Here is a 14435-nt window from a genome sequence, read left to right as displayed (position 1 = left end):
TAGATTATAACGTAGATATGTTGCATCAAATATTCTACATCCACTTAAAGAGTCTGTAGTAGGGGTGTCATTTTCGGTAATTTTGTGCCCGGTACCAAGGCGGATTTTTACCGAAATTGAAAAAAAAAAAAAAAAAAGTTTTTTTCGGTTTTAGTCTCTCTGATTCTAGACCTAAATGCTAGGATCATTCATGGTTGACCTAAAAAAAAAAAAAAAAGATGTTTAAGATGTTTTAATTTGTATTCATATATTTTTAATGATTTCAAAATGCATTCAAATTCAATGCATTTTGAAATCATTAATAGAGTATGACATGAATACAAATTATCAATTTTCATATTAAAATACAAAACATCTTGAATATTTTTTTAAAAATTTTTTATAGGTAAATCATAAATAATCCTAGCAATTAGGTCTAGGTCCAGAGACACTACAAAACCGAAAAAACTTTTGAAAAAAAAATTTAAATTTTTTTTTTTTTTTTTTTTTTTTTTTTTTTAATTTCGGTACCAGGCAGGGAATTTCCTGCCCGGTAATAGGATTCTCGGCGGGACTCGATTTCCGGACTCACTGACACCCTTAGCCTGTAGGGTCCTTAACAGTACCAAATGTATATTATCGATATTGTGCACTGTTACTTTATAAATGCAAGATGAAGTAACAATGCACAATATTGATGCATTGTTAGAAAAGACAAAGGAGAATTGTGTTGGAATATTGTAATATAACATGTTGAAATCTGAAGATTATTTTCTTCATATTAAACAACCCCTCGGCTCCAAACTCTCTTGAAGCATGTGAACATTAACAGAGATGTCAACTCTCCCTATTTTAGAGGGAGGCTCCATATTTTTGTAAACATTTTTGTCCATTTTGACACCAAATTTTGGCAACCTCCCTATTCTGGTTCAAGTTTTGTGCCCTTGAAGTTGCATGCAATTTTGTTTGAATCCTCCCTATTTTGTGGATGTTAATGTTGGCATCTCTGCATTAACATTATGCACACTTTTTTGATTTTATATAGGATCATGGGATAGGAATTGCCAAAGTGAAACAAATTTGAGGACCCAACCACTGGCACTGAGAGTTATCTGTTCATAACATTTGAAATCTCAAGATTATTTTGAGTGTGTGAACTTTAAAGTATAATTATACACACTGTTTTAATTTTGTATAGGATTTGCTGAAGTGAAACAAATTTGAGGACGCAGTGGCACTGAGAGTTGTCTGTTACAACGGGGTTACAACATTGAAATCTCAAGAATATTTTGAGTGTGTGAACCAACATATAATTGTATCACTGTTTTGATTTTGTATAGGATTTGCTGAAGTGAAACAAATTAAGGACCTGACCAATTGCACATATCACTGAAATCTCAAGATTATTTTGACCGTGTGAACTTAATTATAATTTTATACACTATTTTGATTTTGTATAGGATCGCTGAAGTGAAACAAATTTGACACTTGAGTAGGAGCTACCCACTGAGATTTGTATCAGACTAGGCAACAAGTAGGTAAGTTTCAAATTAATTAAATGTATAAAAAGTTATCAGTTTGACTCTTGTGCGCGGCTCTTGTGATACAAATACATGCAGTTTAATTTATTGAAGTGCTCTGAACTGTTCAACAGTGAAAAAAAAGACCTGTACCAGTTTTTGGTGTGGCATATATTTCAAGTAAGTCATGTGGAAAATGTGTCAAATGTTTTCATTGTTGTGAAATTTAATGTGTTAACATTCTTGAACTTAGACAAAGTTGGCAACAGAATTTGCTTCTACGAAGTTGGTCAAAGAAACACAATTGAAGTATAAACATCTTGAATGTACATGTTATGTCAGTAGCCAATCTCAATTCATTAGGTCACTTAATATATTAAAAATATTGTTTATGTACATGTTGCACTAAGGCGCTGGCGACACATACAAAGAGCAATCATATGCAAACAAATGAAAAGATATACAAAACATACATGATATCAACTCAAAAAACTGGACATGTGAGAGAACATTGGGATACAGGGGAGTATGGTTTTCAAAATGAATAACTCTGACCAATTACATTTGAAAAACATACTCCCCCTGTGGAAGATATTTCCAAAATCTTCCACAGGGGTAGTGTGAATTTCAACTGGAATAGCCCAATACCTACTTCACAGACCAATGCTTACTACTCATTTCAATTTTGCTGATTTGTCTTCACAGGGTTTTTAGTTTTTGCATCCAGATAGACACCTTTTCACTTCCAAAATGCCAAGTTTTGCAAGCGCAGACACCAGCGACAAGTGGCCGCAAGATGTCGGCATCGTCGCCATTGAAGTCTACTTCCCGGCCGCGTATGTTGACCAAACCGAGCTGGAAACGTTCGATGGCGTATCGGCAGGCAAATACACCATCGGTCTTGGACAAGGCAAAATGGGGTTTTGCACAGACCGAGAAGACATTAACAGTCTCTGCTTGACTGTGGTTCAGAACTTAATTGAACGTAACCAGATATCGTATGAGGATATCGGAAGACTAGAAGTCGGGACAGAGACTATTATCGATAAGAGTAAAAGCGTCAAGACAAACCTGATGCAGCTCTTTGAAGATTCAGGAAATTTTAACGTGGAGGGGATCGATACGACCAATGCGTGTTATGGTGGAACACAGGCTTTGTTTAATGCCCTTGCATGGGTTGAGTCAAGTGCCTGGGATGGTAAGTTTCCATGGTAACAGGCAGTGATTTCGAAAAAATTAAGATAAGAGGTGAAAATGTGCAATTTCAGTTGAATTCCATACACCCCTATGGAAGACAGGATATATCGTCCACACAGGGATTGTGTATTTCAAATGGATTCATTTGAAATCTACACCCCCTGTGTGGGATATTATTGTCTTGTCTTCCATAGGGGGTGTATGGATTTTAGCTGGAACAGCCCAATGCACACAAGGAATAGATATTTAGGTGATATATGAAGGAGGGCCACTCTTTCCTACCAAAATTTCATCCAATCATTGATTAATCAATCATTTTGTGTTATCTTAAACAAGTGCTGTATCATAATGCAGCTGCAGTGTCTTGTCTAACCCCAATTTGGATTTTGCAGTGGCAGATTTGAAATGGTACATTTACGTGGCTGTAGCCCACACGATTTGAATCTGCCCCTATACAATCCAACTTGGTGTTACTCTCAACTTACATGTATAAGGGAGTGTTCATAAATACTTTGGTGGGGGTGGTTGGAAAAGTTTGAACCTCGGACGTCAAAATTTTTTTGATCCCCCCTAAAAAGGGTGGATTTTTTTTATCCCCGCTTTTTATGGTCTAAAATTTTTTTGATCCCCCCCCTTCATGTCCTAAAAAAGAAACCAAAAATATACATCATTAACAGTGGCATAGATTTCTTTTTGACATTGGGGTTGGTGAAAGTTTCTTGAAGTGCAGTGAATCCAGCACCTTTTGCTGACAAAATAAGTTTATGGTACAAATGCGCACGAAGCGCGCAAAAATTTGTGCCATATTGAAGCTAAACTGGGGAAATATAGTACACAACTGAAATTAATTTGGGCGAAGCGTAAAAAAATTGGCACTTTTTAGTATAAAATGACCAAATGTGGGGTTAATTTTGAATAGAAACCATATACAGGCGTCAACATTGGGAGGATGATTGTATGGACCATCCCCCTATCCAAATATTGGGGGGGGGGGGTATCCCCCCATCTCCCGGCATTTACCCCTAATGCCCCTATGGTCATTAACTCATTTGAGTCATAGTGTTACATCCAAATTGTAAAGTGCACACATTTTGTTGATTTGTAGCTTGAGATTACAAAATTGAATACTTAACATTAATGCACGCCAGAAGGCCAAGACAATTTTGGAATGTACATGCCTTCTCATACATTTTACCCCAGAATTTTACCCTCAAATTTTTGATCCCCCTTATTAAGGACTGAATTTTTTGATCCTCCTTTATAGGCCCAAAAATTTGTTTGAGCCCCCCCCCAATATTTGCCAACCCCCCACCAAAGTATTTATGAACACTCCCTAAGACACACTATGGTCGCATTATGAGAGAGTGACGTAAGTACTTAGAGTTACTGAGTGACATACTTTGAGCGGGTGTACTGATGTACCACCTTGATCGTGCAGGTAAACACACTTAGCTATTTGAGTCAAGTCGCAGGCCTTGCCGTTTGAGTCGAGTGATCGCTCTCGCTCGTCCAACCTCGATTTCTAGTGAGCGCCATAAACACTAAATATCACTCGCTGCGAATCTCCAATCAGCCGTCAAATCAGTCAATTCAGCATTTAATCGAGTCTGTGCCCTATCCAAGTGGAGAAAGTCACAAATTTTAGGCGCTTCGCACACATTTCAGCACGAATACATATTACATAAATCCCCATGTTGCCTATGGTGTGGGCAAACTCAAAATAGCGCAAATAGCGCGAGCATTCACAAAAGAAACTTCCCGCGTAAGATGAACGATGTCACCAGGTCTAAACGCTGTACCAGCGTCAGCTGAATTCGAGTACGCTTAGAGGGCACAAGCATAAAAAAATCCAATCTGTATGTTTATTAATCTAAGATTTTTTCCATACTTTCATGTAGGTCGCTATGCAGTGGTGGTAGCAGGTGACATTGCTGTCTATGCAACTGGCAACGCAAGACCCACAGGGGGCGCTGGAGCCATCGCAATGTTAGTTGGACCTAACGCACCATTAATAGTTGAAAGAGGTAAGTCTTAAATTCATCTGATATGTGGAATTGCTGTTATACCTATACCCAGAGAAGATATCTTGCCCTTCCCAGAATCCTTTGCAACATGATGCATCACCTCCGGTCGATACTCAAGAAATAAACATAATTTGTAAGATCTGGATGTGCTCTGTTCATTGAGGTACTTTTCGTCACTATCGACCCATTTTGCACTGAATAGCAAATCAGTACAGAAAATTGAAATGGAGAAAATGCATTGTGGGAAGTGTAAGATACCTAGGCAGCCTTCTCTATGGTATAACACTAAACAGTTACCATAGCAACCTAAGTGGCCATCTTAGATACAGTGATAAAGGGTACACATTGTGTACAACACAAGCTCTAAGTTCCCCTAGAAAGACTTTTTGAATAATATTTTACAAAATTAAAACAAGACAAAAGTTATTAGTAGCGTGTGTTGTTACACATCTGGTCAATATATATGTGACACGATCTGGTCCATGGGCGGGGGGCCAAAGGCAACAAATTTGAAACTGAGATATAAGTAAAAATAAGGAGTAAAAAAAATAAAATACATAAGAAAATAGACATCAAAAAACTTCATAATTTCATAACCAAGTATGCTAGGCCTTTGGTGTTTTCAGTAAATGAAAGCCAATTGCAAGTGTAATGTAATAATGATAGTAACTCAATTTTCAAAAATGCCTCCTTTGGCCCCCATAGACCAGATCGTGTCACATATAAAAAAAAAAGTAAAGGAGTCAAGCCTGCATTTTTCATAGGATGGAGTGCCCGTCTCTCTTTCATTAGCTATTAGGCCTGACTCCATCATGAAATGTTGCTGCGGGTGGCCATGGATAGCCACACCAGCGAGTCTGTTACCTTCCCAGTATTATAGAATGCCGGTACCCATTAAATACACCTGGGTGGAGAGGAGTAATCAAGATAAAGTGCTTTACTCAAGGGCACAACATGATAGCTTCACCGGGCTCGAACCCACAACCTTCTGATTAGGAGTCAGAGCTTGTTCCGCTCAGCCACCGTACTCAATCTGCTTTCGAAACATGCACCCCAAAAATTCATCTGTTGCGATGCAACTTTAAAAGTGTGGTGCAAAATTGTAATACCACATTGTACTGACTTTATGTGTTGATTGTCAAGTTTCTCTGTGTCAGATGAAATTTCACCACCACTTTCAAAATGGGGTGAAAAAGTGCACCCTCAAGGTAGAAAAATTAATTCAAACACCATGCTCACTATTTTACAATTTACAATGTTGGTAAACCCTGAGACTTGTAAACCTACATTGTAGTCTCAGGTAAAGCTTGGGTAAAGTGGAAATATTTATCTTGGAATTTTGGGAAACTATCAGGAAAATAAAACTCAGGAAAACTTGTTTTTGTCAAATGTTGGAAACCGTATAAAACATATCTCAATCCTACTTTGGACTTTTACTATTTGACCAATTCTTTGGAAATAACAGCCCAAAACATGCATAAATGTGTAGTGTTTTTGTATGCTGTGACAATCAAGCCTAAAAACTTGTACAAATTGTAGTATCGGTATGTCGGTATCTATGTACCCATAGACTGTAAAATATGTTTACGGTTGATGATGCATGCACCCAAATGTTTAGTAAACACATTTTCTCATGACCAACTATTTAGAATTAACCTATAATAGTATAAGATTTGTGAGTAATATCTCCATAAATTCTGAAAGCTTACGACTTTTGTATTGAATTTTGTGACTGTGAGTGTGATTGTAAAAAAAATATGCAAAATTTCCCCTTTTTCCTACATTGTGTAAAAAAGTTATCAAATATGAAAATTTTACTTTTATAGCCAGTTGTAATGAGGTCTAATTAAAGGATTATGATTAGGTGGTTTCATTTGAATAAACATGAGAATATTTTTTGAATCCAAAAAATTAGTACTGTACTTTTCTAGATTTGGGAGTATAGTTCAAGTTCATTGTGATAAACCAAGCATTCGGTATTCAACAACTTCCCTGTTCCTTCCCTAATAAGATGAAGTGTTCCACATGGGTCAAGGACACTGTATAGCATGAAATTAATTTTTGCACTTTTTATTTTATTTTATTTTTCACAAGGTTTATATTTTCGCGGTTAATTTCATAACTGCAAATTTAAAATCCCACAAAAATATGTTTTACCCATAGATGCAACTGTTTGTAATCAGCTATTTAGCTGATAAAAGATAATGCAAAACTGCTCCAAAAAGTTCATATCTTGTAAAAATTAGTGCCACAAAAATATCACGCCTCGCAGTATTTGGCGTCTGCCCTAAACAAAATCTCTTTTGCAAAATTTAATCGCAATAGCTGTGCTGATGGGCTATTCCAGTTGAAATCCACACTACCCCTGTGGTAGATTTAGGAAATATCTTCCACAGGGGGAGTATGTTTTTCAAATGTAATTGGTCAGAGTTATTCATTTTGAAACCCATACTCCCCCTGTATTATGGCTTTACCTACAGGCATCTTCCATAACTGGAGCATGTAAAAAATGGGCTATTCCAGTTGAAATCCACACTACCCCTGTGGAAGATTTAGGAAATATCTTCCACAGGGGGAGTATGTTTTTCAAATCTAATTGATCAGAGTTATTCATTTTGAAACCCATACTCCCCTGTATTATTGGCTTTACCTACAGGCATCTTCCACAACTGGAGTAAGTATTTCAAATGGAAGTTACCCAATTGTGTATTCTATTCAAAATTGATACTCCCTCTGTGGCAGACTTCAGCTAAATCTTCCACAGGGGGAGTATGGATTTTAGATGGAATAGCCCAATTAATGTATCACAAAAAATTCCACTTTCACAGATAGTGTTTCACATGGACCATTAAGATCTTTGGTTTGTACAGGTTCATGAACATTTTGGAGAATTAAAAATGTATTTTGTTGAAAATTTGAAAAGAAAATTTTGCTAAAAAGGAAAAAGATTGAAACTTCAAAACGGTCTATGATTAAATTAGGGGTTCATTCATATATTTTCATGACTAAACGATTGTTTATGCCCGATCGTTTAGTCCATCGTGCTTGGACGCCAACATTGCATACATCACTCACGCGCTTATGTAAATAGCTCGCGAACATAGACGCGTAATATCCTACTCGCTAGCGTCCATCAGTTCTCGTGCGGCTTGTTTATGACCGGAACGCCGGGCATAAACGTTGTTTATGCCCGCCTATCGACCAATCACGCATGCTGTTATATAGCGAGTATGTATGAACACAATATAATATGTGCATCATGCATGCAGTGAACTAGCTACACTCATGTAGATGTGACATTGCTATATTTTGTGTACAGATATTTTTGTGAAACTTTTTGGGCTGATGATTATGCACCCTCTGAGAAAAATTCAACCTGAATCAGGGAGGGTGAGTTTCAAATGGCGTTGCTTATGTTTTCATTCCATTTGCAATTCATACTCCCCTGTAGAAGTTATTTCCAAAATCTTGCACAGGGAGAGTGTTGATTTTAAATGGAATAGTCCTTTACATCATTTTTACAATTTCTCAAGCAACAAGTTATAGGCAGTTCTAAACCTATTTCATACATGGAAAAAAATCTCTTGATTCTTGCTATTTTGATAACAAAATTATCAGTAAAAATGTTGGAAAATACAAGCAAATATAAATGCATCAACCATCAAGAAAAATGAATCAATCCTACGCAATGTGAACGTGTCCGAAAGCACTGCGCATAGTATGTTCAGTGCGCGCCTGTGCAATATTTGTAGGTTAATAAATGCGTTTTACTTGTTGAGTGTAAATGTACAAAATGATGCACACGTACTGAGATTAGACACATCAACATCTCAGTACAAGTGCATTATTTTGTACAATTTCTTGAGCAACAAGTGATACGTATTTGTGTACATCCATATCAAAACGATGCACTTGTCGGATGCTACATGTGTCTCATTTCACATAATAGCTTGGAATGAATACCAGACTAATATCAAGCTTATATCAAGTGTAGGTCACTTCTAATCATCCCCTAGTCAAATTGTATAAGGAATGTTCTCTGTATTCCTAAACCATGTGACTTGTGATGATTTAAAGTGATCTTCACTTCGGAGATGAGTCTGGTATTTGTTCCTAGCTATTACATGAAATGAGACACATGTAGCAGCCGACAAGTGCATCGTTTTGACATGGATGTACGGTACACATTTATTAACCTATTTCATACACGAGAAAATCCTGTGATTTTTGCTATTTTTGTAACAAAATTGTCACTAAATATGTTGGAAAATACAAGCAAATATAAATGCATCAACCCGCAAGAAAAATGAACGCGTCCGAAAGCACTGTGCGTACTACACAGAGCAGGGCCGTAGCAAGCGGGGCGGCCGGGGATGCCATGGCCGCCCCACTTTTGGAGAAATTTGTTATGTTTTTCTTTATATCTTTATTTCAATTTGGGCATATATTTGTATTTTGGCCACCCCACATTTGTCATGGCCGCCCCACATTTTACAACCTTGCTACAGCCCTGACACAGAGTGCGTGCCCGTTCAATTGTACAACATTTATGCATGGCTAGTAATTTACTAACATTTGCTCTGATTGGTTCTCACTATCTACATGTAGGAGTGTATGAATATATTACAATACTACTGGCAATTTTCTGTTTGCTTCAATTGGTTCTCACTGTCCAAGATTAAGTATTTATGTAAAATAAAATGTTGTACTTGATACCTAAATTTGTAGTATGTATTATATAAAGTTCCAATGTCAATAATTGTTGCATTTCTTTGTTACTCTGTGATCACACTTGGATAGTTTGACTGCTCAGTTCCAGAAGTGACAGTGGGTAAGTGCAAAAGCTGCCCTGTGAACATTTGGCAATTTACACTCAGTATATTGTACTCATCTACACATGGCAGCTATTGCACTTACCCACAGTCGAGTTCATGGTCTACATACCTTCCTGTATTACAACAAACAAACAAACAAACAAAGCTAGCTAGCAAATGTTACGGTCAATGGTTTTTTGTGTGTGTGTGATTGAAAGAATTTGATTGCACCCTCCAATAGAGAACACATGATTAGTGTCAGAGAGGGCCTGTCACATCAGCACTGGTCCATTCCTAGTCCGAGGATATGCTAAGGTGGGCTGTCAAGTGTGCTATTAAAGCCATAATGTACAATCTTATAATATGAAATTAGTTTCAAACCTGATTTTTTGGCATATTTGTAATGTTTACACATTTATCAACTTAATACAACTAAATGGAATCAGCCAAATTTGCTGTGTTTGTCAACAGAGCAATTTTGACATAAAGTCATGCTATGTGTGCTATACAGAATTGTACGCAACAGTGATTTTCAATACACGATCATGAATTGATTGAACAAAACAAATCTCCAGCACTGGTACATCTGTGGTTCCGTCAATAGAGGGCCAAATACAGTAAACGCTTCTTGGCAGCCCTCGAAATAAGAAAAAAAATTCAACGGTCCTCCGGACCCTTGCCTTTGAAATTTCAAGGGTCCGACCCGGACCGTGTACTCTGGGAGCAGGACGTATTATGTGAACCAGATTTTCCAGTGGAACAACAAAACTAGGATTTTCTGCTCTTTGCTTGGTTCAGTTTTTACGGGTCACACAGACCCGTACCGTAGGGAATTTGCGCCTACTTTCACAGGTATTTGACGCAAGGACACGCCTTATTTTGAGCGCTGCTTCTCAGATTGGTGTATAAATTGCACTCAGACAGGCGATTTAAGGAGTGCGATGGTGTGCGATCACACTTGCACGCCTTTGAAACTCAATCCCTAAGTCAATATCAGGTCTAAGACGTGAAAATGCTGGGTTTTTGGAGCCAACACTACTGCACTTTGTTTGATATGACTTTCAAATATAAATCTAGAATGGTAAAATCCTGCAGTACACATTCTATACTGCAATCCAAATACTATTTGGCACATTTTTTGTCTGTTATTATTGCAAAATAACAAGAAAAACGTTCCCAACTTGTAACGTGGAAGTGAAGACAAGATGTCGACTTTCGGCGAAATTTGAACTCGGTGTACCATAGAAATCATCCGAACGACATGGAAAATATGTTAAATATTAAAAATCAATCATGAAAATAATATTAATCTTGATAATTTATGGAATCGATGCATTACCAGAAACAGTTGAGTAGATACCGAAAGTTATTAAGCTCTCTTCTCGGGTATTATTGCCGAGTCGCTTATCTGGCTCCCAACAGATATAGAATGACAAAATATTGTTTTATAGCATGTTTAAAATTTAGAATGATTTGACACCATTTTGTATTTTCCTTATAAACCAATGGCATTGTCAAAATTCAGGATCTTGGCTGCCACTGCCTGATGAGCACCATACAGGACAATGCACTACTGCCCTCGCTTGGTTAACTTACTCAATTGCAAGAACATGTTTTTTACTTCAAGCGTACCATCAAACAAATGCTTTCTGCCGATAAATTGGGGAAAATAAATCAATTATTTTGATAACCTAGTATTGTGCTGTAAGTGGAAAAATATTTAGTTTTACAAGATAGAAAGGTATGTAAAAGTCAATGTCAATTTAGGACTAGTAACATACAAACCTACAAAATATTTAATAAAATTTTGAATATCTGCAAAGCTTTACAAATGACTTGATATTTGCGATTGGTCAGCTCTACTCATTATATTAAATCAGCCTCAAAAATGATAATCAATATACTCCAATCAGTATGCTTTCACAGAAATATAACAAATTGTAATAATAACATTTTTTCTCAAGAAATTCAAATATTCTGCCAAATTATCAGGGTATTTTTATTTTGTTCACAGCATTTGTTAGCTTCTAAGTTAGGATCAATTTTGTTTCAATTTTGACAAAATTACACACACTGCAATATCCTTTCATGCTATTCAAATGCTACCTTATGGTAGGGCCAAAAAAAAAAAAAAGAAAGTTGTTTGTTTGTCCTCCCTCAGTTTTGGAGTATCTCTGGACCTAGCTAGAGCTAAATGCTAGGATCGTTCATGGTTAAAAATAAAAAGCCCCCCAAAAAACATTTTGTGTCTTCAATATGCAAAGTTATCATTTGTGTTCATATCATAGTCTATTATTATTAATGACTTCAAATACACTGGATTTATATCCATTTTGAAATCATTAAAAAACTATGACATGAACACAAATATAATTTAACAACAAAATGTTGTTTTTTTAAGTCGCCATGAATGATTGTAGCTTTTAGCTCTAGCTAGGTCCAGGAATACACCAAATCCGAAAAATGTTTTTTTTTAAATCCGCCCACCCGCACCTCCTCTTTCAAAGCTGTGGAGGACAAACAAACAATTATTAATCTATTTATTTCTTTATTTGTTTCTTTATTTATGTTGTTCATTCTCTGTCTCTTTCTTTCATTTTGTTCTTTCTTTTTTCGTTCATTCGTTCTCTTTCTCTCTTTTTTCTTTCCCTTTCTTTCTTTCTTTCTTTCATCCTTTCTTTCTTTATTTCTCTCTTTATTTCTTTATTTATTTCTTTATATATTATTTTGTTCATTCTCTGTCTCTTTCTTTCATTTTGTTCTTTCTTTTTTCGTTCATGCGTTCTCTTTCTTTTTTCTTTTCCACTTTCTTTCTTTCTTTCTTTCTTTCTTTCTTTCACCCTTTCTTTCACTCTTTCTTTCACTCTTTCTTTCTTTCCCTTTCTCTCACTTTTTCGTTCACCCTTTCTCATTATTTATCTTACAATTTCTTTCACCTTCATCTCCATTGTCCTCACAAGCATATATCCTTAATTTACCATATTTGTAAACACATTTCCTTTCCCTTAGCTTCTCTTCCCTTATTTCCTCCAATCTCTAGCTTGTCTTTGTCTGCACATTATTACCCATATACATATATTTGTCTGCCTTTGTATACAAACAAATACAGTTATGCAAAATAAAACAAAAAAATCAGACGCCTCTGATTGATTTTTAGTGGACCTTTCTTCTTTCATCGCCTCTGGCAGAATTTGTGTAGAAGCTCAATTTGATAATATAGCAATTTGTGTTACTAGTAAAATAGGACGGATTGACAGAGGTCAACATAGCAATTCATTTTACTTGTAACACTTCTTGACTTCTGGGCTTTGGAAATTTGATTTTTTTTTCTTTTCGGGAATGACATTTAAAGACAGTTTCTTTGTAATGAGGATTACTATTGTGCCTCATACACTGTAATCAACTGAAAACAGCTATCTACTGAATAAATTTTATCTTTTAATTAAAAGAACACAGTGATTTATAATGCGCTACCAACAGGCACAAAGCCTAGACATTGATCCTCAAGCCTGGGCACACTTTACAGGTTATCACTGACCATCATGTCCTCACGTCATTCCAAAAAAACATGAAACAACAACTCAGGGACTTTATAGCTTAGGAGGGCACACCCTAGACATTCCACAATTGAACTTTGTAGCCAGAATCAGCTCCACAAGTTTTGTACGGGTTACAACAAGACAAGTTCCTTGTCCAGGGGAATTTCAAGCTTACTCAATTTTTCCACGAGTGGTGCTAAACCACCGCCAGGGTTCGAACCCACAATCTCTCGCGCCATAGACTAACGCCTTATCAATTAAGCTAACTTGTCTGAATAGTGAAAGGCTGATTCTATGTACTGAAGGTTGCAGCTATCTGGTATTTGGTATGCAACCTATTTGTGGTCAGAGGATGCTATCTACTGAAGATAGCATTCATCTCAAACCTAATGTGTTGTAATCAGACTGCTATGCAACATAATTGTGGTCACAGCTTGCTATCTACTCCCGAGAGGGGGGGCACTTACCACTTACATTACGTGATGGACACCATGCTCATGTATGGACTCTTGAAAGGCACCCTAAATGAGTATTACTCAGCGCATGCAAAACATACCAGAAACAAGTATTTTGCCATTTTTTTAACACTAAGAAAGTAAAAATTAATGTTCAGGTTCTTGTTTAATATTAGTAGTTTGATGTTTCTTAATATTTTACCCTATGATGTGTTCTGTAAGAAGCCAAACATAGCCTATTTCACTCTTTTTTATTTTGCCATTAAACTTTGGTACCCTAAGAAAGTTTTGGCTTGGAAAAGTATACCCTTTTTCCTGATTTTTGGCATTTTTGACACCCTAATCAGGTACAGCGCTGTACTTGCCCAATGCTGAAAAACAACCCTTTTTACTTGTTTTTGTACATGAGCATGGTATCCACCTTGAAATACAAGTGTCTCCCCCAGTCCCCCCCCCTCCCTCTATCTACTGCAGATAGCAATTATCTGATATCTGACACAGTGGTCAGGGGCTGTTATCTACTGAAGATAGCAGTTATCTGATGTCTGATACAGTGGTCAGAGACTGTTATCTACTGAAGATAGCATTATCTGATATCTGACACTGACCAGAGAGGCTGCTATCTACTGAAGATAGCAATTAACTGATATCTGACACAGTGGTCAGAGGCTGTTATCTACTGAAGATAGCAATTATCTGATATCTGACACAGTGGTCAGAGGCTGTTATCTACTGAAGATAGCAATTATCTGACACTGACCAGAGAGGCTGCTATCCACTGAAGATAGCAATTAACTGATATCTGATACAGTGGTCAGAGGCTGCTATCTACTGAAGATAGCATTATCTGATATCTGACACTGACCAGAGAGGCTGCTATCTACTGAAGATAGCAATTAACTGATAT

The 14435-nt window shown here is 36.7% G+C and overlaps 1 protein-coding gene across 1 annotated transcript in view; it reads left to right on the top strand.

Annotated features, from left to right (window-relative positions):
- Window positions 1-2204: 2204 nt before the first annotated feature.
- LOC140146041 (hydroxymethylglutaryl-CoA synthase 1-like) overlaps window positions 2205-14435 on the top strand; it is a 47911-nt gene continuing 35680 nt past the window's right edge. Inside the window, 2 exon segments of the mRNA XM_072167784.1 lie at window positions 2205-2697; window positions 4595-4720. Coding sequence (XP_072023885.1) covers window positions 2250-2697; window positions 4595-4720 — 574 coding nt within the window. The 5' untranslated portion in view covers window positions 2205-2249.

This window comes from Amphiura filiformis, chromosome 2 (assembly GCF_039555335.1).
Source record: "Amphiura filiformis chromosome 2, Afil_fr2py, whole genome shotgun sequence".
Classification (NCBI taxonomy): Eukaryota; Metazoa; Echinodermata; class Ophiuroidea; order Amphilepidida; family Amphiuridae; genus Amphiura; species Amphiura filiformis.
Note: the sequence above shows the minus strand (reverse complement) of the source record. Positions and strands in the feature narration are given on the sequence as shown.